Source organism: Muscardinus avellanarius (assembly GCF_963383645.1).
Source record: "Muscardinus avellanarius genome assembly, chromosome: 5".
NCBI classification, from domain to species: Eukaryota; Metazoa; Chordata; class Mammalia; order Rodentia; family Gliridae; genus Muscardinus; species Muscardinus avellanarius.
Genome location: NC_137790.1, coordinates 2,172,524 through 2,199,292, shown reverse-complemented (window position 1 = coordinate 2,199,292; position 26,769 = coordinate 2,172,524). Strand labels below are relative to the sequence as shown.

Genomic DNA, 26,769 nt, shown 5'->3' with positions numbered 1-26,769 from the left:
CAGCGAGGAACACATCAAAACCCCTTCCTAACAGAGCTTGCCAGAAAGGGGAAAACCTCCACAGCTCGTGTCAGGTGATAGCGTGGAAGGGAGGAGGCACCTGGGGCGACTTAGGGCTGCTGGTGCGGCCCCTCGGGCAACCTGGGCTGAGCGCTGCCGCAGACAGCAGTTGTGTAGTAAAGGCCAGTGCCCGTGACCGCCCCCTACAGGACCGAGAACAGACTGACTCCCGACCACAACTCTTTTGGAGTGAGAAAAATAGGTAAACACGTTTTTTTATTTTTTATTTTATTATTTTTTTCTCGTACCGGAGATGGAACCCAGGGGCATTCTACCTCCAAGCTCCACCCCCCAGCCCCCCTTTTTTATTCTTTATTTTGAAACAGGGTCTCACTGAATTGCAGAGGGCCTCACTAAGTAGCTGAGGCTGCCCACAAACTGTGATCTTCCTGTCTCAGCCTCCCAAGTACTGGGATTACAAGCGTGTGCCACCACGCCCGGCTATTTTTTATTTTATAAAGATCAGATGACTTGGTACTGTAGAGTCTTATGTTTATTTTAAGAGCACACTTGAGTCTTAGAGCTGTAAGTTAAAATCGGGGAGCCTGTTGAGGTTCTGATGCACAAGGGTTTTTCCCCTTGCTGTGTTCTCTGGGAGCTCCACTTGGGTGGTTGGGCGGTCGGCTCAGGGAAGGAGGTAAGGGGTCGTCTGGAGACCGAGGTAGACACGTACCAGGATGGTCAGCTGACTGGGTTGCACTCCAGGTACGGTAGCTGTGTCAGGCTCTAGCCCAAAGCCGCCTCGGCCTGGTGACACAGAGCTGCACGTGGCTTTAGTCTGTGATGGCTGCCCAGCTTGCTCACCCCGCCCAGGACTTCCTGGGCACGGTAAGGTGGTGTGCTTTCTGCCTGGGCCGTAGAAGCCTGTGCTCAGCCTTTGAGATGCCTGTGCTTAGGGCGCCTCGCCGTCCCCAGGTGCTAGCCAGTGGCAGCGTGGTGGGCAGCCGCTGATTGCGAAGCTGCCTGCCTCTGGGGCCTGAGCAGGAGCTTCCACTGGGTAAGATCCCCTGGCCAGCGATTTTTATGATGTGTGTTTGTTTAGATGGTGCCAACTGGCTGACTTTTTTCTGCCAGCCGGTGAAGAGCTGGAACGGACTCGTCCTCCGCAAACCCATAGACATGGAGAAGCGGGAATTGATACAGAGGCAAGAAGCCACCCTGTTGGACCTGCGCAGCTACCTGTTCTCACGCCAGTGCACCTTGCTCCTCTTCCTGCAGCGGCCGTGGGAGGTGGCTCAGCGGGCCCTGGAGCTGCTGCACAGCTGTGTGCAGGAGCTGAAGCTCTTGGACGTGAGTCGGCCCGCGCCCCGCCTGCTGCCTGGGCACCCCGAGCGGGCTGCTGAGGGCGGCTGCTTTCTCACCATCTTGGGCTTGAGTTCATCACTTGCACAGCTTTCGCATTGATTGACTGCTCATACACAGCTTCTGCTGTGTGCTCACAGCAGCCCAAAGCCAGCCTGCAGGGCAGTTTCTTCTTGTACTTTGTAAGGGGACCGTGACTTACTCCAGGAGGATGGCTCTCCAGACCGAGGCTGTGCCCTGGAGGACACAGCTAGATGTTGTGCGTGGACATTTGTTTCAGCATTCTGTTCTCAGGGAGCTAGTTTTATGCATGTAGCATTTTAAGTGACAGCCAGCAAGCTGTGCCCATGAGTAGGTGGCTTGAAGCTTAACGGGCAGTGTGTCTGTGTGTGTACCTATGGGTGTGTAAAAAAAGCTAGTTAGTGAAAGTGAGCTTTTAAACTCTTCATCTATAATGACAGTTTTTTAAAAGATTGATTCACTCTACTTGCTGAGGCTGTCCTTGAACCTGCTATCTTCCTGTCTCAGCCTTCCAAGTACTGGGATACAGGCGTGCTCCACCATGCCTGGCTTTTTTTTTTTTTGGTGGTACTAGGGTTCCTGGAAGCCCTTCTACCTCCGGGCTACACTCCCAGACCCATTTTTACATTTTTATTTGGAAACAGGGTCTCCTAAGCGCACGGCTGGCTTTGAACCTGCACGATCCTCCTGTCTCCGCCTCCCAAACGTGGGGATTACAAGCGTGCGCCACCACGCCCGGCATGCCTGGCTTTTAATCTGCTTTCATTGGTGCCTTGTGGTTTCCCATCGTTCTGAAGTTAGAGTGATAGGGGCACGCAGCGCTTGGTAAGCCGTCCTGCTCCCCCTCCCCGCCCCTTCCATGGTACTGAGGTTAATGGATAATTCCGTACGTACAAGTGTCCGTTGGAGTGATTCCTTCCTCAGCCCCAGCTTTCCCTCGAGGCCCTATGTGCTCGGCTGGGGTTTCTCCTCCGTCCTGACAGTCCCCGCCTCCACATCTGAGGGAGAGCGCGTGGCCTGCACTTTGTGTGACTGGCGACTCACTCAGCGTGCTGCTCTCCAGGCCCGTCTGTTCTCCTGTGAGTGGCGAGCTGTGTTGTTCTTCATGGTGGAGCAGGACGCTGTTGTGTGTGCGCCTGTGCTTTTCTAAGCTGTCTGTGGTGCACGCCTCGGCTGGTTGCCTTCGGAGGGCCTCCTGTGTTCACTCGGGCTAGTGCTGTCTGCCTTCCTGTGTCTCTGCAAGAGGAAGCGAGGATGCCTGTGTGTGTCTCTTCACCACAGTGTCCCGTGGAGCAGTAGGAGGAAGCCGTGGTGTGGAGGCCGCTGTGTGGCCGGGTCGCTCGGTGGTGCTTTGCTTGATGGGGGTTGTGTTTCGCCCGTGGTGCTTGGCCTCTCCTCAGCTCGGGGTCTGGTGTATTACAGGGAGCATGGCCACGGTAGGCAGGCCTCCTCACACTCCTGGAGCACTCGGCCGGTCTCACAGGTACCATGGCTAAGACGTACGTGAGACATGGTGTAGTTATTAGCTGGCCAGCTTGTGTGCAGAGGCCCTGTGCACAGTTCAGCTCCTGGTTAAACAGGGAGAACAGAGAAGGCCTGCAGCCAAAGCCGCTGGCAGAGGCTGAGGAGTAGTACACACTGAGGCTGCCCGCATTCCAGGCTCTGGGCCCTTGAGTGGGTGACCTGCAGGAGGTGGCAGGTCGGCACAGGGGTCGCCAGGGAGGAGCTGATGGGAGGTGGTGGCTCCCAGGGAGAGCACAGGGTGTAGGTGGGCCGTATTCCTAGGAGGCCGTTTGTCCCCAGCACGTGCCTGGGAATGTGGAATGTGGCTTGTTCGCAGAAGGCTTCAGGCAGCGGGGCTGGTGTGGCTTCGCAAGGCGAGGCAGCCTCTAGCCTGTCTTGGTTTCATGGATGCGGGCTCTGTCACTTGGAGGGACACCCTCCATCGCAGTCCCGAAGCCAAGCAGTGTGCCCTTCTTGGTGTGGCCTGCCGTCTGGTGAGAAGGGAGCTCCTCACAGTGCACTTGTTTCTGTGCTAATTTTTTTTAGAGGGTTGAAGTAGTTTATCTCATGTTTCAGACATCGGGCAACTTAGCTTTTATAGGATCATCAAGGCGCTTTGGAGTTTTTTCTGGCTGCTCCGGGTCTGTCTGCTCTGTGCTCAGAGTGTCCCCTTGACTGCCTCCGGGAGCCAGGGTCATCCGTGCCAGACAGCTCTGCACTCATGACGCAGAGTTCCCTCTGCTGTGCGTGTTTTGAGTAGTATATTCCACCGAGCAACATATTCCACCAAAACTAAGATGCCAATTTGTAAGATACACCATGAAATTTGTGTTGCCAAGAAGAAAAGCCAGCTTTGCCAAGTGTTGTGAGCATAAGATGCCAGCGACTGTGAGACATTCCTGTTTCATAGATGCCTAGAAGTGGGGGGCATGCTTAGAATGGGTCGCATATGGTGAATCCTCTTGCATTTTGGAAATACACTTTTTTGTCTTTAATTGGGAAGCCACGTCTACACAGAACTCGAAAGCATAAGCTCATGAATTCTTGGGCTCCACCGCAGCTGTGGCAGTCACAGCGCGTGCCCAGGGTCCCGCTTACCTGGGTGAGTCCAGGCAAATCCTGGTGTGCACAAATTTGTGGATGTTCTAGTTTGCATCTGAGAACAGGAGTCCTTTTATACACACACACTCACAACACTTTGGTCGCATCCAGAGCACTCAGCTGTCACTCCTAAGTGTTGTCGCACGTCCACACGGCCTCACATGCGGCCACACTGTCGTCTGATGCCTTAGTGTCGTCCTCCCTCCAAACTGAGGCTATCTGGTTCCCACGCTTCATGTAAGCATGATACTTGGCCTTTAGGATTCTTTTTCTCATTAAGGTTTTTAGTGATCTGGCTGGAAGAGAGATCTCTGCTGGGTCGCCCGTTAGCATCCAGTGCAGGAGGCAGGGTGCGTCTCTTCTTTCTCTCCAGACCGTGTGGGTGTGGTGGTGGTGCTTCTTCATGGTCCCGTGCATCGTAGCCCCTTGGGATGGCAGGCTGCCGGGCTGGAGCGTGGGTCTGCTCTCTTGTCCTCACGTGCCTGCGCTCGTGCCCTACAGGTCTCCGTCCCGCCCGGCGCTCTGGACTGCTGGGTGTTCCTGAGCTGTTTGGAGGTGCTGCAGAGAATAGAAGGTTGTTGCGATCGGGCGCAGATAGACTCAAACATTGCCCACACAGTGGGACTTTGGAGCTATGCCACAGAAAAGGTACCACCACCAGTGTGACGTGCTTGCAGTGTCCCTGCGGGGCCGTCCAGGCACACCTGGAGCTGTCTTGCGCAATGTGACTGTGGCACAGCAGCTCTCATGACCTTACGTGACCCTGGAGGCTGTCGTAGAGGCTGTGCCCCCCACCACTTACCATGTCCTTCAGCAGACAGCAGTGCTTGTTGCACTCGTGCTGACAGTGTCTGTGTCTGCAAGGGGCGGCAGGAGGAGCAAAGCAGGCAGTGTGCCGTAGGAGTGCAGCGCGGGGTGCCGTGTGCACAGTGGGGGGGACACGCGCCTAGGGGGCAGCCGGAGCAGGGCACAGGAAGCTGGGAGAGCAGAGGGGTAAAGCATGGATGTGGAGGCTCGCTGGCCTCAGAGCCACACTGGGAATTGTCGCACAGAATGAGCTTGAAATGAGCCCAGGAAGATGGTTCTTATGTCCAGATGGATGTCATTTGGATAGGATCGCCAGATTTTTTTAGAATTTAGTAGGATTTGTATTTGTTACATTTAAGTTAATGAATTATCTGCTGAAATTGTGGCTTTATCTCAACAGCTAAAGTCCTTGGGCTACCTGTGTGGACTTGTGTCAGAAAAAGGGCCTAACTCAGAAGATCTCAACAGGACGGTTGATCTTTTGGCAGGTTTGGGAGCTGAGCGGCCTGAAACAGGTACTGCTATTGCGAAGCCAGGGTGAGGAGCCTGCCCGCACCTAGCACTCCGAGTGGGGTCCAGGGAGGGAGAAGTTCTGTGCTGTGTGAAATGAGACCACGTGGCTCACTTGGAAGCAGTCTAATCTGTTAGCTTGCTCACGATACAGATCGCTGCAGGTCTAGTCTCAAAGATCTGAGAACGGGTGTCGGCCACCTTCTGTTTACTGGGAAGGACAGATGCCGGTTCCGGCACATGGTTATTTAACTTTTGCCAGCCGGGTGCGGCTGTCTCTGGCCACATTTGGAGGTGAATGTGAACGCACGTGGCTGTATGTGATGCAGGTGAATAAGGACTCTTGTCTCTTTTTGTTTAAGCCAACACAGCTCAGAGTCCTTATAAGAAACTCAAAGAAGCATTGTCTTCGGTGGAAGCTTTTGAAAGGCACTACTTGGTATGTATGACGAGTGTCAGGAGTCTGCCCCAGAAGGCTTTGCTTTCTGCATGACCTTTGGATTGGGATGCGCTGGTGCTGGTAACCGCCCTCACGTTGGCCCAGTTAATTCTTCGGTACCGGCGGGAGCTGTGGACGAAACATGGGATAATTCAGATGTTAATAAGTACCCCCAGAGCCTTAATGCTTGTAATCCCAGCATTTGGGAGGCTAAGACCAGAGGATTGTGGTTCACGGACAGCCTCAGCTACTTAGTGAGGCCCTTTGCAATTCAGTGAGACCCTGTTTCAAAATAAAGGATAAAAATAGGGCTGGGGGTGTAGCTCGGAGGTAGAATGCCCCTGGGTTCCATCTCCAGTACTACAAAAAAAAAAAAAAAAAAAAAAAGCCAGGCGTGGTGGCGTACGCTTGTAATCCCAGCATTTGGGAGGCTGAGACAGGACAATCACAGTTCACAGACACCCTCAGCTACTTAGTGAGGCCCTTTGTAACTCAGTGAGACTCTGTTTCAAAATAAAGGATAAAAATAAAGCTGCGGGTGCCTCTTGGAGGTAGAATGCCCCTGGGTTCCATCCTCAATACTGCAAAAAACAAAACAAAACAAAGCCCAGTACCATTATTAGAAATGAATTCATCTTAAATATTTACAGTGTGCCAGGTGTCGTGGCGCATGCTTGTAATCCCAGCATTTGGGAGGCTGAGACTGGAGGATTGCGGTTTGTTGACAACCTCAGCTACTTAGCGAGGTCCTTCACAACTCAGCAAGACCCTGTTTCAAATGAAAAGGCTAGAAAATGGGGCTGGGAGTGTAGCTTGGAGGTAGAATGCCCCTGGGTTCCATTCCCAGTACTGCCAAAAAAAAAAAAAAAGAAAAAAATCTTAGTTTTGTTCAAAATGGCTTTGTCCTTTCATTAAGTAGAGTTATAATAATTTTCAGAGGATAACAGATACTTTTCTTAGTGAAAAGGAACCATTTGGACTTGGGCAGAATGATTGTGCTTGATTTTAATAGGTTTAGGTTAGAAAGACTTAGAAGCGCAGGGAGTAGCTTGGGGTCATCCTGGGTCAAGGTTAACTGGAGGGCGTCTGAGAGCGGGTTGTGCTCATGTGAGCCTGTTGTTGGGACGGGTGGGAAGATTGAAGGGCACCCGCAGATGGAAGTACTTTGAAAAGTTAAATGCATTGTTCTGGATGATCCACGGGTATTTCAGTATTGTGCTTCACAATAGGTGTCCAAGTTATCAACTTGGTACAGATTACATGCTACAGGAAAACTGAACACAAACATAGAAGCTGAATAAAAAATAATGTTAACATCAATAATGATGTCTTTTGCATTAGCTTTGGGCAAATAAGTGCAAGATTTATGTGGAATTAAAAATTCATGTGCATAATTCTGTGTTTTGCTTTTCTACAGGATTTGTCCCATGCCACCATTGAAATGTATACGAGCATTGGGAGGACCCGGTCTGCTAAGCTTGTTGGGAAAGATCTGGCAGAATTTTACATGTAAGGGATCTTGAGTTTTTCTTTGAACTTTTGTACATACAGTGAGAGAAGACTCATGTATGGAGTTAGCATGTGTACAAAAATCTGTGCACTGAAAGTTGTGGAATCTGCCAGGCGTGGTAGTGCATGCCTGTAATCCCAGTACTTGGGAGGCTGAGACAGGAGAATTGCAGGTTCGAAGCCAGTCTCAGCAAGTAGTGACACTCCTAGTGAGAACCCTGTTTCAAAACAAAAAATAAATTAGAGCTTTGGGAATGTAGCTCAGAAATGAATGCCCCTGGGTTCAACCACAACAGTACCACAAAAAAAGAAAAAGAAAAAGAATCAGCCAGTCGTCTTTTGTTTTTCAGTTTCTTCTGAAAATCAAATGGATATATTTTCAGTTTCTTAGCCCTAATAACTATTACTGGTCTTTTTACATACATACACAGTATTATAATTGACTTTAATTTTTTTTTTTTTTTTTTGCGGGTCTGGGGATGGAACCCAGAGGCATTTGACCTCTGAGCTACACCCCCTGCCCAATTTTTTTTTTATTCTTCATTTTGAAACCGTTCTCACTGAGGTGCAGAGGGCCTCACTCAGTAGCTGAGGCTGTCCGTGAACCACGATCCTCCGGTCTCAGCCTTCCAAATGCTGGGATTACAAGCGTGCGCCACCATGCCTCACAAGTTGCTGAGGCTGGCTGCCAACTTGCCTCCCTCTTGTCTCCTCTTGTCTCAGCCTCCCAAAGACTGGGATTACAAGTATCTGTCACCACTCCCAGTTTATTTTTTATTTTGAAACAGGATCTCACTAAGTTGCAGAGGGCCTGTTAAATTGCAGAGGCCCCAAACCTGCACTCTTCCTAGCTCAGCTCCTCAAGTTTAATCTGAGCATCTGAAGGGCTCTGGGGCTGGGCAGGTCTCTCAGGTGACATGTGTTGCTTACATACTCCTCTGTGGCTCTTTGCTCCAATCAGAGCCCCCTGGCTGGGCCACACAGACTGTCTTCATCCATTCAAAGGTGGTGTGATGCCACACCCACCCCTGGGCTAACCAGCTGCAGCTGTGGCCGGGCCTCCCCTCTGGCCCTGGCGGTCTCTTGGGGTGGGGGGCCAGGCGGGGGCTGTCCCTCCTTTCCCAAGAATCAGCTGGGTAGGTCAAGTGTTGTGGTACCTGACGCCTCTGTTGTCTTTGCAAGGAGGAAAAAGTCTCCGCAGAAGGCAGAAATCTATCTGCAGGGAGCTTTGAAAAACTACCTGGCCGAGGGCTGGGCCCTGCCTGTCACACACACGAGGAAGCAGCTAGCTGAGTGCCAAAAACACCTGGGGCAGATGGAAAAGTATCCTTTCAGTCCAGTCTCCATGACTAGAAGCATCGTGTTCTCCTCAGGCGGCAGCGTTGCTCCCAGCCAGGTGTTGAGCAAACACCTGGATCAAGGTGAGAGCGCCTGCCTCACACTCTGCATCAAGTAAGGCGCGAACTGAATGCCTTGTTAGCGTCTTATAAAGTCTAGATTTGAGTTTCTAATGACTTGCAAAAAAAGGGCGCCCTTGGGCCTCACTTTGAAGGCCAGAGAGGACTCGGGGTCCCTCTTGCCCACAGTGTGAGCCCCTTAACTCTGCTCCAGTTACCTGCAGACCAGCAGCCTCCTGGCCAGCGACTGTCACCTAACTCAGGAGGAGCGCAAGTATTTCTGCCAGGAGATACTCCACTTCGCCAGCCAGCAGGTGGACAGCCCAGGTAAGAACTACAGAAAGGCAAAAAGAATATTATGGAGGTAGAAAGAGTCAGTACCTGGAGTCAGCAGTGAACTGCTTGGGTTTGTTGCAAACATGTATCTATATCTCTCTGTCCTTATCAGTTTTTTATTTTTGTTGAGCTTGAAAGAAACTTTAGATCATATTATATTACTCTACTTGGAACAGTTTAGCATGGATTGATGGCTTCCTAACCATACCCAAGGGAGTCTCAAGGTTATAATAGCATCTAAGAAATGTGTATTCAGATTTCCCTAATTATCTCGAAAAAGATTTTATAAATTATTTTTAATAGAATCCAGTGAAGAACCACATAATGCAATTGGTTGTTTTATCTCAGTTCTCTTTTAGTTTAGAACACTTATTCCCATCCTTTTTTACTTTTTTTAAGACACTGATGCCAGGTGTGGTGGCCAGGTGTAATCCCAGTTCTTGGGGGGCTGAGACAAGAGGATCACAAGTTCTTGGCCAGCCTCAGCTGCTTAGTGAGGCCCTCTGCAACTTAGTGAGCCTGTTTCAAAATAAAGAATAAAACATAGGGCTGAGGGTGTAGCTCGGAGGTAGAATGCCCCTGGGTGGTTCAATCCCCAGTTACCCCTCCCCACACACACAAAGGCAACACTGGCTTTTTTCTTTTGACATATAGTGGCATTAATGAGATACAATCACCAGACACAGGATTCACATGTTTGAAGTACGGTGTTCAGCGGCATTGATTCTGTTCAAGGGGCATGCAGCCATCTGCACAGGGAACTTTAGAGCACTGTCATCACCCAGAGGAACCCTGTACTTCCCTTACCACGAATCTACTCTGCCCCTGAAGATGCCGCTCTGGAGGGTGCAGACACACAGTCACACTACGTGTGGCCTTAGTGACCGGCTTCCGTGACTTAGTATGTCCAGCCCTCGGCATGCTGTAAAACCTGTCTGTCCTTTGTTTCCTTTTACTGTGAGGGGTTTGAGGGCATTTGTCTTCAGACTAGCCCTCTTTCTGGAATCCATCTCAGTGTTTCCTTAAGGGAATGTCAGAAATGGAAGCTAGGTCTGGAAGGCATAAGTTCAGGTTAAATATTTGGGCAAATATACTTTATAGTGATGCTGTGGCAAGATTAACTGTCATATGGAACTTAGCTGCCCTCCTGTATAAGAGCTGTCACTGTACTACCTGCTCGGGCTGCGGGAACACGGTCATCGCAAGGGCGTTTCTTTCCAGTGTGTGGAGGCTGAAGTCCAGGGTCTGGGGCGCAGGCTCTGTTTCTAGTGAGGGCCTCTTTCTGGCTGTCTTCTCACTGTGTCCTTACCTGGTGGAGGAGAGAGCATGCTTTCTGGTGTGCCTTCCTGCAGGGGTACTAAGCCTCTCTGGAGGGCCCCACCCTCCCGACCTCCTCCAGCCTAGTCACTGCTGAAGGCCCATCTCTAAGTAGGGTTAGGGCTTCGCCATGTTGGCCTGGGGGACAGGACTCATCCTTGGCAGTTACTCCCCACACGAAAGCAAACTTCCCGAAGGTTTTGGCTCCGGGTCTGTGTGGTGGTTGACAGCTGGTGTGGGTTTCCCCTAGGGGAGCCGCCGGATGGTGGTACTGTGGATTAAACCAAGTGGTGTTTTACCTCTGACCTACACCACCAGTCCTATTTCATGTTTATTTTGAAACAGGGTCTCCTGAGTTGCAGAGGGCCTGAATTTCTGAGGCTGGTCGTGGGCTTATGCTCCTCCTGTCTCTGCCTCCCAAGTCTTGGGGTATTCTACTTTTGACAGAGTGCCTTTTGGGTATGAAGGTGGTAGGAGTTTGAGTGTCCCAGCCTCTCTTGGAGTTCACTGCTTCCTGTTCCTCACACCCATGGAAGTGTGGCGTGGGGCCCAGACCTGCTGGTGTGTGTTTACAGGTCACAAGACAGTGCTGCCCATGCATTCCTTCGCACAACTGAGGGACCTCCATTTTGACCCTTCTAATGCTGTGGTCCACGCCGGTGGCATTTTATCTGTGGAGATAACTGTGTATAGCCAGATGCCTGTCCCTGTCCAACTGGACCAGATTGCTATCAGCGTTCACTACAGCATCGAGAAAAACAGCTACCGCAAGACTGCTGAGTGGCTGACCAAGCACAAGACGTCCAACGGGATTATTAACTTCCCCGCTGAGGCCTCACCGTTCCCTGTATCCCAGAAGAGCTCGCCTGCACTGGAGCTGTCTGAGCTGTTTGAGAGAAGCCCTTCAGACAACTCCTTGAATACCACAGGGATTATTTGCAGAAATGTCCACATGCTCCTAAGGAGGCAGGAAAGCAGCTCTTCTCTGGAAACGCCCTCGGGGGTGGCCCTGGAGGACGGAGCCCCAGTGCTGAGGTGCATCGGCGTGACTCTGAAGCCAGGGGCCAACACTGTAGCATTCAGGACTCAGGTGTGTGCTCAGCATGGGACGTGGGCTGGGGCTGGTGGGACAGAGCAGGAGCATGGGGTGTGGTCTAAGCTGGGTGAGATTCGCTGCAGCCCTGTGCCTGGTTCTTTGTAGTTTACTCTATTCCTAGGGAAAATACACTGATGTTTTAAAAAATCTTTTGTGTTTATACAGTTTTTTGACTGTTGATAAATTTCGAGTGAAGCTTTTCATGTAGACAATTTGGGATATAGTTGGCTTTTTTTTTTTTGGTGGTGGTGGTATTGGGGTTCCTGGAAACCCTTCTACCTCTGGGCTACACTCCCAGACAACTATTTTTTATATTTTTATTTGGAAACAGGGTCTCTTAAGCCAGCATGGCTTTCCTGTGTGCGAGGCCGGGCCCGGGAAAGGCGGCTCTGGGCACACGGGGCGCAGCCGCGTCTTTGAGTCCATCTGGGGTCCACTGGGTGGCTCTACCGAGGACCTTCACAGAGGGCGCCAAGCAGTTCTTGCCCCAGAACGGCCCTACTAGAAGTGTAGACAAACAAAGCGTCCGTTACTCAGAAAGCCAGGGACTGGGGAGCCAGGGTGCGCCTTGGAGCAGCTCAAGTGCAGGTGTGGACATGGAGGGCCTGGGGGAGAAAGAGGCGTTTGGAAGAGATCATGGCCCAGCTTGACACGGGCCCACCCGGCCTTCCGCGAGAATCTCCCAAGGACTGAAAGGCCAGTTTTTCCAAGTACCTGTTTTTTTTTTTTTTTTTTTTTTTTGGTGGTACTGGGGTTCCTGGAAGCCCTTCTACCTTCGGGCTACATTCCCAGACCTATTTTTACATTTTTTTTAAATTTTATTTTGGAAACAGGGTCTCCTAAGCCAGGACACTCAGCGGGCTTCGAACCGGTGCGATCCTCCTGTCTCTGCCTCCCAAGCTCAGGGATTACAAGCGTGCGCCACCACGCCCGGCTCAAGTACCTGTTTTGATCCTAGGCCAAGGAGCCTGGAACGTACACTCTCCGGCAGCTGTGTGCCTCGGTGGGCTGCGTGTGGTTCGTCCTTCCGCATATCTACCCCATCGTGCAGTATGACGTGTACTCCCAGGAGCCACAGCTGCACGTGGAGCCACTGGCTGGTGAGCGAGCCTGCCGTGGGGGGAGAGGGCCTGCCAGCCTCGGCCTGGGGCTGCTTCCTAGCTGCGTCTGCCTTCAAGAGACACCCAGCGTGGCGGGAACGCTGCCTGGAAGTAGCCGACTGGCTCTTGTTCACTGGAATAGTCACTCCTATAAATGCTAACTTTCGTGTTTAATACCTGTGGTGTATCTGAAAATAAGAAAGTAGAAAACTTAGCCAGATATCAACAACTCCCTTCTGCAGAGAGTTTGCTTTGCTTAATTCCTTTTGGAAGTGTTGGAGAGGCTCAGAGTAGATGCAGTGTGTCCCTGTGCTGATGACGTGTTCCCTTAGAAGTGCTGGGGAGCTGGACCCTCTGGCGCAGCGCGGAGATGCGGGGCCCTGCCCTGGGAACATGCTCCAGCACTAGTAGGGCGTGCTCTTCACAGATGGCTGAAGACCGCTTTATCAGACACCAGTAAGCAAAGATCTCCTTGTTCCACCTGCTGCTTCCATTTGGAAACAATATTAAGGAGAGCTGCTTTATTTCTGTTCAATCTCCCATTCTCCCTACTTTTCTGATATCAGACCTCTGCCAGGACCACTCGCAGAGGCCCTCGGATGCCAGACACTGCAGCCCACCCCTCTGGCAAGGTTTTCATGGAGGCGTTTGTGGGAAGGGCTGAGCTCTGCTCTGGAGGGGCTGAGGACCTGCCGCCCAGCATGGCGCTGCCCCACCCTCCCTCGCCTCCAGACTCCCTGTCTCTCTCCCTTCCTGTTCCTTGCCTCTGGCCCTCTGCCTCCCTGACAGGACCCTCAGACTGCAGCTAACTCATGCCCTCGTTACTGGCCGGGGGTGAGCAGTAGCCATCTGCCCTGCTGCTTCTGAACCGAAGTCGGGAAAACTGAAGGGCTCTGGTGCACTTGCATTTCCTACGGGCCGTCTTCAAGCCTCGTTGTGTGCCTCCCTCTTGCTAGCTTTCTGACAGGTGGATTTTGAGCCCCTCGGAGTTCTAGTCAACACAGCAGGTCCTCAGTCTATAAAGCAGGCTCCTCAGATTGATGGCTCCTCTCTGCTCTCAGCCAAGCCTTTCTTGATCCCGCAGCCCACACTGTTGAGACGGGAAGTTAGGATGCTGGGTGGGGTCTTGTGTGTCAACGTGAACAAGTCTGCAATGCACAGGGTCCCTCTGAGCTCCCTGGAGGTCCTGGGCAGCCGCTGCCTGGACGACCATGAGGCTGATGGCTACGTGTTCCCCTCAGATAGCCTCTTAGCGGGCATTCCTCAGAAGGTCAAGTTCACTGTCACCACGGGCCACTACACAGTCAAGAATGGGGACAGCCTCCAGCTCAGCAATGTGGAGGCCATGCTCATCCTGGACCAGGCGGAGAACAGTGCCGTGATCTACTCCAACTCGAGAGGTGAGGCGGGCACCCTGAGGCGGGGCAGCGGCCATTTGGTCAGCCTGCCTGACACTCGGTGCCCCTGTTCTCCTCGGCTGGCATCTGGCTCCATGTTTGTCAGCAGTGGCCTGGCCCTGGCAGGACCGTGGCACACTGGCAGGCGCCTGGTGATGCTGATCTTGCGGGACACGCTGCTGCGCATGGCCCAGCTCATGCTCCGTGGGGACGCCTTGCCAGCCTCGCTCCCCACCAGACAGCAAGAGCAGGCCGCCTTCAGGCGGTAGTCAGGGCCTCCAGTGCCCCCACACATGCGGAGTAGGAGGGGGCTCCTCGTCTCCCTCTGGGCACGTGTTGCTCTGCCGGTGGGAAGGCGCAGGAACATGTGGACACCCTGCGGTGCGCTCAGGACCCTGTGCTTGGCGGGGCCTGTCACCTGCGACGAGGTAGGGCTGTGTCTGAGGATACTTTCTGCCCCACAGAGGAGTCGTCCACCGCGTTGCTCAGGATCCAGTCCTCCGACAAGGTCACCAGCATTGGTCTGCCCGCCGTGCCTGCGTACCATGTGATTGAGTTTGAGCTGGAGGTCCTGTCGTTGCCTTCAGTGGCTTCAGGGGACAGTGGTGCCTTGGGGACGCCGGAGCCCCACAGGAAGGAGCAGGATGGAGAGAGAGCTGGCCACTGCATGAGCACCACAGACCACAAGGTTGGGAGGCCTGCCTGCCTGCCGTGGGAGGGATGGTTCTACACTGGCCCTCCGTGCACGCGCGCTCGTGAAGACAGCAGGCTCTGGCTTCTCCACCCAGCTGGGGGGTGTTTCTGCAAGTACCTGTGTTAGCATGGGCCTGAGGACGGGCTCTGTGGGGCCTGGGCAGGTGTGCTTCCTGTCAGGCGGGGCCGGGAGACACTTGGGCTCTGCTTCATTGGCAGCTGCTCAGGGGCCCATGACTTGGGTCGCAGCCCCACGGGAACAACTGGAGGGTAGCCAGCATTGTGCACTGAGGGCGCGCCCTGCCCTGCGACACAGACACCATTCTCACTCCTCCGAGCTACACCCCAGCCCTGTTTTTTACTCTTTATTTTGAAACAGGGTCTCACTGAGTTGCACAGGCCCTCACTAAGTAGCTGAGGCCGACGATCCCCCTGTCTCAGCCTCCCACATGCTGGGATGACAAGTGTGCGCCACCACGCCACAGGAGCCGCAGGCCAAAGGGCGCAAGTCACTGAGAGGCAGTGGCTGCGATACCAGCTCGCCCAGGCCTGAGTTGAGGAGTGCGCCAGGCGGTTTTCCCTTGGCCTTGTGCGGAGAGGCGAGGCACGGGCGGCACTTCAGTCGGAGGCACTGTGGGCACTGGACGAGTGGACGAGTGCTCCACCCCGGTGTAGGCCTCTGTTCCCCACGGAGCGAAGCTCGAGGCCCTCCCTCCCTCCTGCCCCGAGCTTGGCAGGGGTGGGCGAGGCGGCCAGGCAGTCCTCTGCCCATGCAGTGGGCAGGGCTGGGTTGGTTTGGGCGTGCCACCCTCTTGCACACTGCCCTGCATACTTGGCTCGCGTGTGAGAAGGGCTGTAGCTCACTGGCCGGCGAGGCGGCTCTCCTGGAGCCTGGGCTCGCCCGCGCAGCTTCACTCTTGCTCCTGCGTGTGGACAGGACCTTGCTTCCCTAGGCTGGTGCCACCAGAGCAAGACGTCTAGGCGGCAGCGGCTGCGCGGGTGGGTGGCGGCGCTGTCAGCAGGCGGCTCGAGTGTGTCCCTCCGCTCCCTCCGCAGGTGTCCATCGACTGCCCGTGGTCCATCTACTCCACCGTCATCGCGCTGACTTTCAGCATGCCCTTCAGGACCACGCACTCTCTGCTCTCTGCCGGGACCCGGTAAGGAGGCCTGGCCAGCCCTGCTCCCTTCCCTGCTGTGCGAGCGTGTACTCCCGAGTGAGCTTGGCCTTTGTGACGAAAGGCGGTCTGCACGACCACAGTGCTCTGTCCTCTTAAAATTCAGAGTAACCCTGGCATGGTGGCGCACGCTCGTCATCCCAGCATTTGGGAGGCTGGGACAGGAGGATCGCGGTTCTAGGACAGCCTCAGTTACTACCTAGTGAGGCCCTCTGCAACTCAGTGAAACCCTGTTTCAAAATAAAGAATAAAAAATAGGCTGGGGTGTAGCTTGGAGGTAGAATGCCCCTGGGTTCCATCCCCAGCACTATAAAAAAACAAAAATTCATAGTAGTTCCTGGTGCCCCGTAATGCCTGGTCCACGTTCACATGCCCCCTCTGCCTCGCGAATGGCATTTGCAGTTGGTGTCTAGATCTGGCCCTGTACAGGTGCCCAGCTGGTCACTGGATAGTGTCTTTGTCCTCCCTGCTTTTGCGCGGCTGCCTTGCTGCCAGGGTGGTTGTTGGCCTCCAGGTCTGCCGCTCCGGGGCGGTGGGCTGCATCCTCAGGTTTGCGTAAGTACTTCCCTGTTTCAGCAGTTGCTAGTTACTTTCAGAGTAGGGGCTTTAAAAAATTGCATTTCGGGGCCAAATGATTTTGTGCTGCAGGGCTGTTCTGTACTGCGCAGGGTTCAGCAGCACCTCTGGGCCCCCGAAACCATGCCAGCAGCAGCCCCCCCGCCCCAGGGAACAGCAGAGGTGTCTCCAGCCTTGGCTGGGCTTCCCGGGTGGAGTACTGCCGCTCCAGAGCCTTTGCCGGGCTGCATGGCCTTTGGACAGGGGCTTGGAGGGACGCGGTGACTGCTCTGGGGGACATCCGAGCGTGCGTGTCCCGCTTGAAGTGGCGGCGCTGGTGCTGACCACGGGCTCGCTGGTGCTCCCTCTCGTTTGCAGCAGTTGATGGTATTTGGGTAACTCGGGAGCAAAAGTGTCAGAGCTATATTTAGAATGGAACCTTGCACTTTTAGGGTTTTTTTCTCTTCAAATCACAGTAGGGGAACTGCAGGTATTAGTGGTTAAAAATCCCATAATCTCTAAAGGAACCTGAGGTGCTTTATTAAAGCACTAAGAAAATGTCTGTGGGACGGTCCTCGTTAAAGACCTGCTTCACAGCCCACCGTGGTGGAGGCTCGGTGCGCCCTGCCCTGAGCTTCTCAGGTAGCAGTAGCTTGCTGCTCTCCCCCACGACGCGCCAGCCTCATATTTCTCTAGGGGGACCTGCTATAGCAGGGAACCTCGGGGCATCAGAGACAAAATATCCACGGGTCCACTTTCCCACAGAAATAACTTGTTTTAGGGCCAGGCGTGGTGGCACACAATCGTGATCCCTGTGCTTGGGAGGCTGAGACAGAAGGATCACAGGTTCAGAGTCAGCCTCGGCGACTTAGGAAGGCTCCCAGCAACCTAGTGAGACCCTGTTTCCAAATAAGAAATAAGATCGGGTTGAGGGTAGAGAATGCCTCTGGGTTCAACCCCTAGTGCCACAGAAACCAAAAGCAAACAAAACCATGTTTTAAAACATTTGTTTGTTTTGGGTGGAACTGGGGATTGACCCAGGGGCATTCTACCTCCGAGCTACATCTCCAGGCCTATTTTATTTTTTACTTTGAAACACAGACTCGCTAAATTGCTGAAGTTGTCTTTGAACCTGTGATTCTCTTGTCTCAGCCTTCCAAGTACTGGGATTATAGACTTGTGCCACTGTGCCTGGCAAGATTTTTTTGATTTTTTTTCTGACACTTTTTCATGTGGAATTGAAAGTAGAGGTAAACGCAACAACTTACTGTGATTTTACTTTTTCACTTTGTGATTCTCTGATCAGTGAGGGTGTTCCTAATAAAGCTGAGATGCATTAGTAAGATTCTTAAATGCCAAAATCACATGTTTTGTTTTTCTGCTTTAGGAAATATGTTCAAGTTTGTGTCCAGAACTTGTCAGAACTTGACTTTCAGCTGTCAGAGAGTAATCTTGTAGACACCGGGGATGCTGCTGACGTACAGCTGACACCACTGAACACGCAGTCCCAGCAGGTAAACTCCTCTAGAAGCGGCAGAAGCTTCTCAGCAAAGACCCAGAGCGCCAGGAGGCAGTGCTGTGGTGCTAGATGGCAGGACAGAGGCGCACCGGGATGAGGCTCGAGTGTAGACAAGAACGGTGTGCATCGGAGCTGCCCCAGGGGGCTGCGCTGGCTGTGATATGCAGGCAGAACTCACCTGCAGAATCTGCGCTGAGGCTGGGCTGGGTGCAGCAGATGACAGGAAACAGATCACCACGTGTATTCTGGGAGAATTTAGTCTTGAGCATCTTCTACTCTCTAGATGGTTATGCACACACAGCATCTCTAGGAAATGGTGCGGGTGCGTCCTGCCCATCAGTACGACCCTCCTGTGCCAGAGGAGGGGTGCAGGTGCCGGCTCCCGTGGGGTCCTGTTCAGGTCGTGGCTGCCGGCCAGGTGCTGCCCTGGTCCCTGTCCACCTGTGCTTTGGGCAGTGAGTGTTGAGAAGATGAAAGGCTTCCTCACGGGTGACTGTCTCAGCATCGTCGAGACTTTCCCATTGACACCTGGCCCTTCTTACATCTTACTGAGCCTGCTGGGCCTGTAGGTGTGGACTCTGCTGTGGTGCTGTTCAGGCATGCGTGAATCAGGCTGTGTTTGCTCCTACGTTAGCTTCCGGTTAAATAGAATGTGCTTGGCATGGGTGTGGACATGTCCTTGGTGTTGCCGAAGGCTTCCTCCCTGCTGGGGAGCTGTGTCCGGGTACACCGTAGCCTGATCAGTACTCACGGAGCTCCTTTCCGTGATTCCTGATGCCGCGTAGCTCGTGGACTCATAAGCACCAGCACCTCTTACCCATCCGGGCGGGCGCCGCGGCCGCTGTGTGGCGTATCTGTCCTTGCCGATGCTCTGTGGCGGTGACGGCGACTCTCTCTGCAGCACGTCCACAGCAAGCAGTCGGTGTTCTTTGTCTGGGAGTTAAAGTGGACACAGGAGCCTCCCCCGTCTTTGCACTGCCAGTTCTCCGTTGGATTCTCCCCAGCTTCTGAAGAACAGCTGTCCATCTCCTTGAAGCCCTATACTTACGAATTTCAAGTGGAAAACTTCTTTGTGAGTAATGTATTACTGGGAGTGGGTTGTGAGATGGGAAAGTGAAGGTGGTGGTGTCATATTATTTTTTCCTTTGCGACATTGGGGATTGAATCGGGGCCTCACTAGCTAGGCAAGCCTCTACCCCTGAGCTATACCCTCAGTCCTTTATTTCTTATTTTGAGAAAGGGTCTCACTAAGTTACCCAGCCTGGCCTCCGATTTGTGATCCTCCTGCCTCAGCCTCCTGAGTAGCTGGGATCACAGGTGTGCACCACCAAGCCTGGCTAAGTGGCATCAGATTCTTTATACGCTCGAAGTTCAAATAGGTTCTTTCAATACAGTAGAACACCAGCTCAAGGAAATGTTCAGTTCTTGGAACAGTTGAGCCAGTGGCTGTCTTCCGTTACTTAATTTGTTCACTAATCAATTTCCTGGTACTGGGAGTGGCACCCAGGGCTGTTCTGCCTCCACGCTTCACCCCAGCCCTCTCCCCACCTTTGTTGTTTAAAATTTGAAACAGGATCTCACTAAGTTGCTGAGACTGGCTTTGAACCTGTGGTCCTCCTGTCTCAGCCTCCCAAATACTGGGATTACACCAGGCCCAACCTGTCTTCCTTTCGAAGCACACCCTGGCGCACACTGGCGATGTGGCACTCTGGGCCCCACCTCCAGGTGGCGCTGGTGGACTGGGCCCGGCGCCTCTCCCTGCTTCACGGCCATTTAAGCCCCTACAGTGCTCTCTAACTGCACCCGGAGCACGTCATCCACGCCGTTACTTCCTGGGGCATTGCTTTCTGAGGCATGCCTAGTTTTTTAAACAAAAAGCCAAAAATAGTATAGGAATTTGTGGAACATTGCAAAGGTTTTCTTACAGTCCGTGCCTCCTTTGGGGGAGTCGGCCCAAGAGTGGGGCTGAGAGCTGGAGAGCTGAGAGCGGCACTGAGCCGGGCGCGAGGCTGGGCTGTGTTTTTGTGTTCTGCTCGTGAGGTTTCTTGACCGAGTGCTAGGCAAATCCATATGTGACGTGCAGCTTGTTGACACTTCACTTGCAGCTTAGGGGGACCCTCAGCAACCAAGCAAGACCTTGTCTCTGGGTTCAATCCCTACTACCACACACACAAGAAAAGGCAAAGGATTTAAATTGAAACCTTTCAGGGAAGACACACAAGAGTGTTGGGGTGCAAGACGAAATGTGTGGGAAGCGTTAGTAGCTTCTAGGGGAGCAGACAGCAAAGCCATTCTACACCCCCTGGACTGTAATAAAAGACAGCAGAAACAAGAGGCGGCCAGAGTGCACAGAAACGGGACCCACTGAGTTGCTGCTGGAATCGAAAGTTACGCACAGAAGCTACATCATCTTTTTTTTTTTTTTTTTTTTTTCGGTACTGGGGATGGAACCCAGGGGCATTCTTCCCCTGAGCTAAACCTCCAGCCTTATTTTTTTATTCTTTATTTTGAAACAGGGTCTCACTGTGTTGCAAAGGTCCTCACTACGTAGCTGAGGCTGGCCGTGAACCAAGATCCTCCTGTCTCAGCCTTCTGAATGCTGGGATGACAAGCGTGCCCACCATGTCCAGCCCTTTTTATTTTTATATTTTGAAACAGGGTCTTGCTTAGTTGCTGAGAGCCTCCATAAGTTGCAGAGGCTGACCTTGAACCTGTGCATCTTCTCTTACCAAGTACCGGATCACAGGTGTGCGCCACCACACGGAATGCGCCTGTTTTACAATGGGGTCTCCTGCAATCTCACTATATAGGGTTGGACACTCTTGACGGTCTGCGGGTGTCATTTCCTTGGCATACATATATTTTGTGAATATCTCCCCTGGTTCAGTTCGCTGTCACTTCACTTTCTTGATGGCATTCCTTGAAGACTGCAAGTTTTCAGTTTTGAAGAACTTTGGGTTTTGGGTCTAAGACGGCACCGCCGAACCCCAGTCTTGGTGTGGCCTGGGGCCTCTGATGAGTTGGAGCTCACACGTGTGTGGTAGAGGTGTGCTTCACGCCCACTCTTTTCATTGGCTCCTCATGTGTCTGTATCCCAGTGAAGCCTCTTGCCCTGAGGGGTGGCTTCGACACCCCCAGCTGTTGCCTGGTCGTAACAGCAGCGCGTTCCTGCCACCTGCTGCGGAGTGGCGCGTGCGTGGCGTGGTGTTCGGCCGTGCGGTTACCATGCTGCCGTCATTGGCACCTGCACACTTGGGTTCCCTTGCGCCTGTCGTCGGGGTGGTGGAAGCGTGTCCTGTGTCTGCACACGCCTGGGTGGTGTTTGCTCGGGAACGAGGCCGTGTTTTTGCCGCAGGAATCCCACCGTGGGCGTTCCTGGCCAGGGTTAGAAGAGCAGTGCCTCACATTCTGACCTCTGCCTATTCACTCTGCAGTCCAGCAGAGCACTGTTCGAAGCCCAGCAACACTGCTCCGTGCTTGCTTTCTAGAGACCAGGCGACAGGGTGCTGAACATTGGGAGGGGGCTGCCCGCCAGTGGGGAGCCGGCGCTGGCCCTTGCTGCCAGGAGGGGAGGGGGCTGCCCGCCAGTGGGGAGCCGGCGCTGGCCCTGCTGGTCGCGGGGCTGCCCGTGTGAAGTGCTGTTGAGGATGAAGGTCGTCACGGAGGAAGTAGGTTGTGGACTCAGTTGGATGATACCAAGGATCTTGTATTAAATTTTGTTCTCCATGGTAATGGCATTGTGTTTTAGAAAGAAAATCCCTATATTTCTAGTAATACGTATTAATTATATTGGATAAAATGATAGGTTTCTGGAATTTGCTTTAAATTACCATGGGTGGCCAGGCATGGTGGTGCATGCTTGTAATCCCAGCAGTTGGGAGGCTGAGACAGGAGGATTGGATTCATGGACAGCCTCAGCTACTTAGTGAGCCCCTTTGCAACTCAGTGAGACTCTGTTTCAAAATAAAGAAGAAAAAATAGGACTGGGGGTGTAGCTCAGAAGTAGAATGCCACTGAGTTCTATCCCCAGTACCACACACACAAACAGAAACAAAAATAAAATAAAATGGCCTGGTGTGGTGGCGCACGCTTGTAATCCCCGCGCTTGGGAGGCTGAGACAGGAGGATCGCACAGGTTCGAAGCCAGCCTCAGCTACTTAGTAAGGCTCTCAGCAACTTAGTGAGACCCTGTTACCAAATAAAATAGAAAATAGGTCTGGGAGTATAGCCCGGAGGTAGAAAGCCTCTGGGTTCCACCCCAGTACCACCAAAAAAAATGACCTTGAGTGATTCAGAAATGTAGGAAGGGGCCTTACCCTCCTGGTCGACCGGGGGAGGGGGGGTGGGTGCTCGGGCTCTCTCAGGTTGGGTGGGAATGTTTGCTCTGAACATCTTTGCCCCTTTCTGCCCAGACGCTGTACTGTGTAAAAGCTGAGATCACGCCCCCCTCGGGAGCCGAGTACTGCCGGACAGGCTCGCTCTGCTCCCTGGAGGTGACCATCACTCGGCTTGCCGACCTCCTGGAGGTGGACAAGGACGAGGCGCTGACGGAATCCGACGAGTACTTTTCCACGAAGCTCATGTATGAAGGTAGGTCTCGAAGCTCCCCTTTTCTACTTTGCAGTTAGTTGCCTGTTGTCCAAGGATGTGCCCTTTCAGACTGGGGTTTCCCAGGAGAGGCTGTTCTGGGATTAGAAGTGCCTGGTTGGTAGGTTCACATTCGGCCGAGGCTCACTGCATGTGGAACTGTACTGTGGAACATTCTCCTAGCAAGTGTTTACTTAGCAGCACAAGGACTGGTGCCCAGGATCCTGCACCGGGGTAGTCCAGGGTGTGGTCATCCCTCTGTAAGCAGCATCCGACCCGCTGCCCCGCAGCAGCAGCAGCGGCGGCGAGGCCCCAGGGCCTGCCCGCCCCGTCCTCTGACCTGCTCTGCCTGGCCCCTTAGCCCTCCTCCTCCAAGGCCTAGGGTGCCCTGGCCAGCAGTTCTCAGGGCCAAATGTTTATTTACATATTTACTTTAAACAATAGCAGTAAACTTAGTTCATGGTATTGTTCATGAACAATAACTGTTTCTCCTCTCTAGAATACAGTGACATTGTCTTGCATTCTTTCAAATCTAATGTCTTACTTAATAGAAGATTAGTGATTTTCACATCTCTCTTCTGCATTTACTGTGATACAATGTATTCAATCAATACATTGACTCCAGCTTTGCATAGACGTGTAGCTGGAAAAGGGAGGCGTCATTAGCAGCCTCTCGGGGATTGTGGGATTTTTCTTTGATGGGGCACGGAAGCATGAGAAGTGGTCAGCCTGGCGGATGGTGAGCACGTGGAGTCTGAAGCCACTAATGAGCTGTGGCCCCGTTCACTAAGTCCTCGTCCAGCCTGCGTTTTGAACGGGTCTTGGCCTAGGCGTCGTGTAACTCGTAATTTCTCGAGTTGTGCAGACACCGCGCAGTGCAGGCAGAAACAGTGGAAGGGCGCGTGTCCGTGAGCAGCCCCCGCTGTGCCATCTCACATCAGGCCAGCACGCTGGCGCTGCTGCAGAGGCTCCAGATGTTGCCACATTTCATTCTGTAGTGAGGAGTCCACGTGTGAGAAGCACACCCAGAGTCAGCAGGAGGCCCTGTTGTACTCAGCTAGAAAAGCATGGCCCAGGCTCTGACTTGAGTCTAACCTCTCAGACTCTCACTGGCAGCCAGGACTCTGGTGGTGTCTTGGAAGTGGCAGCTTCGCACTGTGCTGAGCACCGAGGTGGGCCGGCTGCCATAGTGTCAGTCGTGGCTTCGAGCAGCTGTCCCTGGCAAGAGCGGCCACTCCGGGCAGGCACAGAGCTCTGCACATGCGCCTGCCGAGCGAGTGTGCACACGTTGCCTCGTCACACATGGCATTCAAAACACACGCGTGTGCTCAGGCCAGAGAGTAGCCCGCAGCCTTCAGCGCCCAGTGGCTGAGCCGGCCAGGACCGCGGGGGCAGAACCACTCCGCAGACAGGTTGTGCTGTCTCAGATGGATCTCCAGGGCATCGCAGCCTGATGAGGCCACGCAGGTGTGGCGCCCTTTACCTGACATTCCCAAAGTGACAGTGCCACAGGGAGGGGATGGGTCTCTGGTCGGCAGGGCAGGGTGGGGCGGCACGAGGGCTGGTGCCCGCGGTGGCAGGCAGTCCTGTACCCAGGTGTGGCGCTGGGCATACACGTCCACGCAGGTGCCCAGAGACACAGCCAAGCCTCCAGTGTCCTAGCTCGCAGCCTGGGCGCGCTGTGGGCGCCCTGTCCCCAGCGGGGCCTCAGAGGGCTCGCCGGGTGCTAGTGGCTGAGTTCCATGCAGGTGCGTGCCTTCAGGGTTGCTGTGGGCAGTGGCAGCTGCCACCCTGCGACTCGGCGTCCAGGTGCTTCCCTGCCCCTTCTCTGCTTCCCTCGGCCACGGCCCCGGAGTGGTGGAGTGCTCTCTCTACTCCGCAGAGGGAGTCGCCCTGGGGCCCAGGAGGCCCGTTGCGAGCAGGGTCGGCCGCAGACCGGGGGTCTTATGTTGCATGCACCAGACAGAACAGACCCTGGACGGCCGCCCGCGCCTGCTTTCATCTTGCCTGGCTTATTCACCGGAGAGGCTGGTTTCCGAGGCTTCAGTGTGATAGGCTGAACAGAGCTGAGGGGCGGCGGGTGGGGCGGGCGGGGCCGGCGTGCCGCCCTCCGCAGTGGGCTGTGCTGGTGGCCCTCGCCTTGCTGTGAAGACTGAGTGGCCTCTGCCTCTTTGTTTCAGTTGTGGACAACAGCAGCAACTGGGCGGTGTGTGGGAAGAGCTGCGGCGTCATCTCCATGCCCGTGGCCGCGCGGGCCACTCACAGAGTCCACCTGGAAGTGATGCCCCTCTTTGCGGGCTACCTGCCTCTGCCCGCCGTCCGGCTCTTTAAATACCTCCCTCACCGTTCAGCGCATGCCTCGCAGCTGGACGCCGGTAAGGAAGGGCTCCGGGAGAAACCGCCGCGTCCTGCCCCGCCGGCGCCCGCCTTAGCCTGGCCTGGCCTGTTACACGTGCTCGCTTGGCCTCTTAGCTTGCCATGGGCGTGAGTCGTCTCACACAGCGCCTGTCTCATAGTGAGGAGCTGGGTAGCTCCCGTGCCTATGTGTGGGCATGGTGGCATCTGAGAACACAGCCGCTCAGGTGCTTTGCCCAGTTCTGGCCCTACTGCCGCGGTGTGGTCTGACCTCCTGTGTGTTCCGCAGACAGCTGGATAGAAAACGACAACGTGTCGGTGGACAAGCCCCTGGACGAGCAGCTGGACTGCAGCGGCGTGCGCAGCAGGGGCGGCGCGCACTCAGCGGCCAGCAGCGAGCACCAGGGCCTGCCCATGCCCCGACTGCAGGCGCTGCCCGCCGGCCAGGTCTTCACATCCAGCGCGAGCACGCAGATCCTGGTCATTCCCAGCCAGGACGACCATGTCCTGGAAGTGAGCGTGACGTGACCGCTCCGTGGTCGGCGACCACAGACCGGCTGCGAGTGCACTTTAGGAACTGACTGGACCACTCCCATTGCGACACGCTAACTGACCCCGCCGTGGCCCTGCGTGGCCCCGGACCGTCTGAGGTGGCAGCGGCAGCTGACAGCAGGGAGGAGTCGCTTTGTGTTGTCTGCGAAGCAGCTGTCATTTTCTCACCCTGTCCTGTGCTCGCGTCTGACCCTGTCTGCTCAGAGCCCTGTCTTTGCCCGCTCGCTGCCCTGGGCTCTGGCAGACCCTCGGTCTCAGCTGCCCCTCCCTGACGGGGAGGGCCTCGTGCCTCCTGGGGGAGGGCGCCCTCCCCGTCACCTGCCCTGCTTCTCTATGGCAGTAGCTGTGGGAACGGGAGCAGGGTGTGGGGTGGGGAGGGACGTGACCCTTCTGTGCCTTGGGAGGTCTGTGGGCTGGAGCCACGGTGAAGGTACCTGGGGAAGGCCGCAGCAGGGCGCAGGGAGCAGAGTTGGGAGCGATGCTTCTGGCTGGTCTTTCTCCTGACATTGATTTGAATATCACATGCACTTGGAATTGAATAGGTATTTATTTTAACTGTCATGTGTTGGGGTTAGGATGTTATTTGCTCTTCCCTCATTGTCAAAGTCTGTACATGGAAGTGTAGCTGTGTAATCAACATCTTTCTTTTGCACCTTAAGTCTTAGGAATTACAATGCTCCCTCTCAGGTGGAGGTTCGAGGAGCTCGGTGTGTTCCAGTCTGGGGTGGGGAAGGACGCAGGCCGGGAGTGGCCGCTGTTGGTCCACTCAGTTGCAGTCATTACTGTACCAACGGGTTAATTTACTTTGGTTGTAAATTGAATTGTATATATGGTTGATTTATTATTTTTAAAAGTACAGACTGACGTAATGTTTATAAGTTGCACCAAAAATCAAGGACAAAATAAATGTGTGTTTGTTTTTACTGGTGTGAAAGTCACAGCTTGTAAATAAGTGTTGTATGTATTAAACCTTTTCCAGCTCTCCAAAGTGATGTATTTTTGTACATACGAACTGGAATACTCTGAATTTACTGGCACAGTGTGCCTAGGATGGAACTTGGCAAGGGTGGTGCAGGCAGGTGTGGACAGTCCGCAGCGGGTGGGCTTCGTGCAGCGCTGAGGGACACTCTCCCCCGAGGCTGAGCACCCAGCCCGCGCCCAGGGCCTGGGCTCAGGGGCTCGGGACAGGGCGGCAGAAGCCCACACTGGAGCCAAGGCCGCTGAGCAGTCACTTTCAGTGTTCTGTGTGTTGGCTTTTAGCTCATTCAATTAAATGAAGGTGGCGTGATCCCCCCATGTCTTCTTCATTTGTAGAAATTGGGGAAATGTATAAAGAAGATAAATATTCATATGTTTAATTGAACTTTTCAGTTTAAAACTAGTAAACTCGGTGAGACTAGGCAAGTTGGAACTTCAGACTCTAATGAAAGTTTAAGGT

The 26,769-nt window shown here is 53.9% G+C and overlaps 1 protein-coding gene across 2 annotated transcripts in view; it reads left to right on the top strand.

Annotated features, from left to right (window-relative positions):
- TRAPPC10 (trafficking protein particle complex subunit 10) overlaps window positions 1–25,307 on the top strand; it is a gene marked incomplete at both ends in the record, with an annotated part of 62,285 nt that extends 36,978 nt beyond the window's left edge. The window contains 17 exons of one of the 2 annotated variants that reach the window (XM_080696344.1): window positions 1,103–1,350; window positions 4,489–4,635; window positions 5,195–5,309; window positions 5,667–5,743; window positions 7,161–7,252; window positions 8,435–8,575; window positions 8,864–8,976; window positions 10,878–11,392; window positions 12,357–12,498; window positions 13,740–13,898; window positions 14,360–14,583; window positions 15,645–15,745; window positions 17,706–17,832; window positions 18,739–18,909; window positions 22,250–22,427; window positions 24,605–24,799; window positions 25,069–25,307. In XM_080696344.1, coding sequence (XP_080552470.1) covers window positions 1,103–1,350; window positions 4,489–4,635; window positions 5,195–5,309; window positions 5,667–5,743; window positions 7,161–7,252; window positions 8,435–8,575; window positions 8,864–8,976; window positions 10,878–11,392; window positions 12,357–12,498; window positions 13,740–13,898; window positions 14,360–14,583; window positions 15,645–15,745; window positions 17,706–17,832; window positions 18,739–18,909; window positions 22,250–22,427; window positions 24,605–24,799; window positions 25,069–25,307 — 2,984 coding nt within the window. Of the gene's footprint in view, window positions 1–1,102; window positions 1,351–4,425; window positions 4,636–5,194; window positions 5,310–5,666; window positions 5,744–7,160; window positions 7,253–8,434; window positions 8,576–8,863; window positions 8,977–10,877; window positions 11,393–12,356; window positions 12,499–13,739; window positions 13,899–14,359; window positions 14,584–15,644; window positions 15,746–17,705; window positions 17,833–18,738; window positions 18,910–22,249; window positions 22,428–24,604; window positions 24,800–25,068 lie in introns of both variants that reach the window. The other variant, XM_080696343.1, reaches the window with a different exon arrangement.
- Between the last annotated feature and the right edge of the window lie 1,462 nt (window positions 25,308–26,769).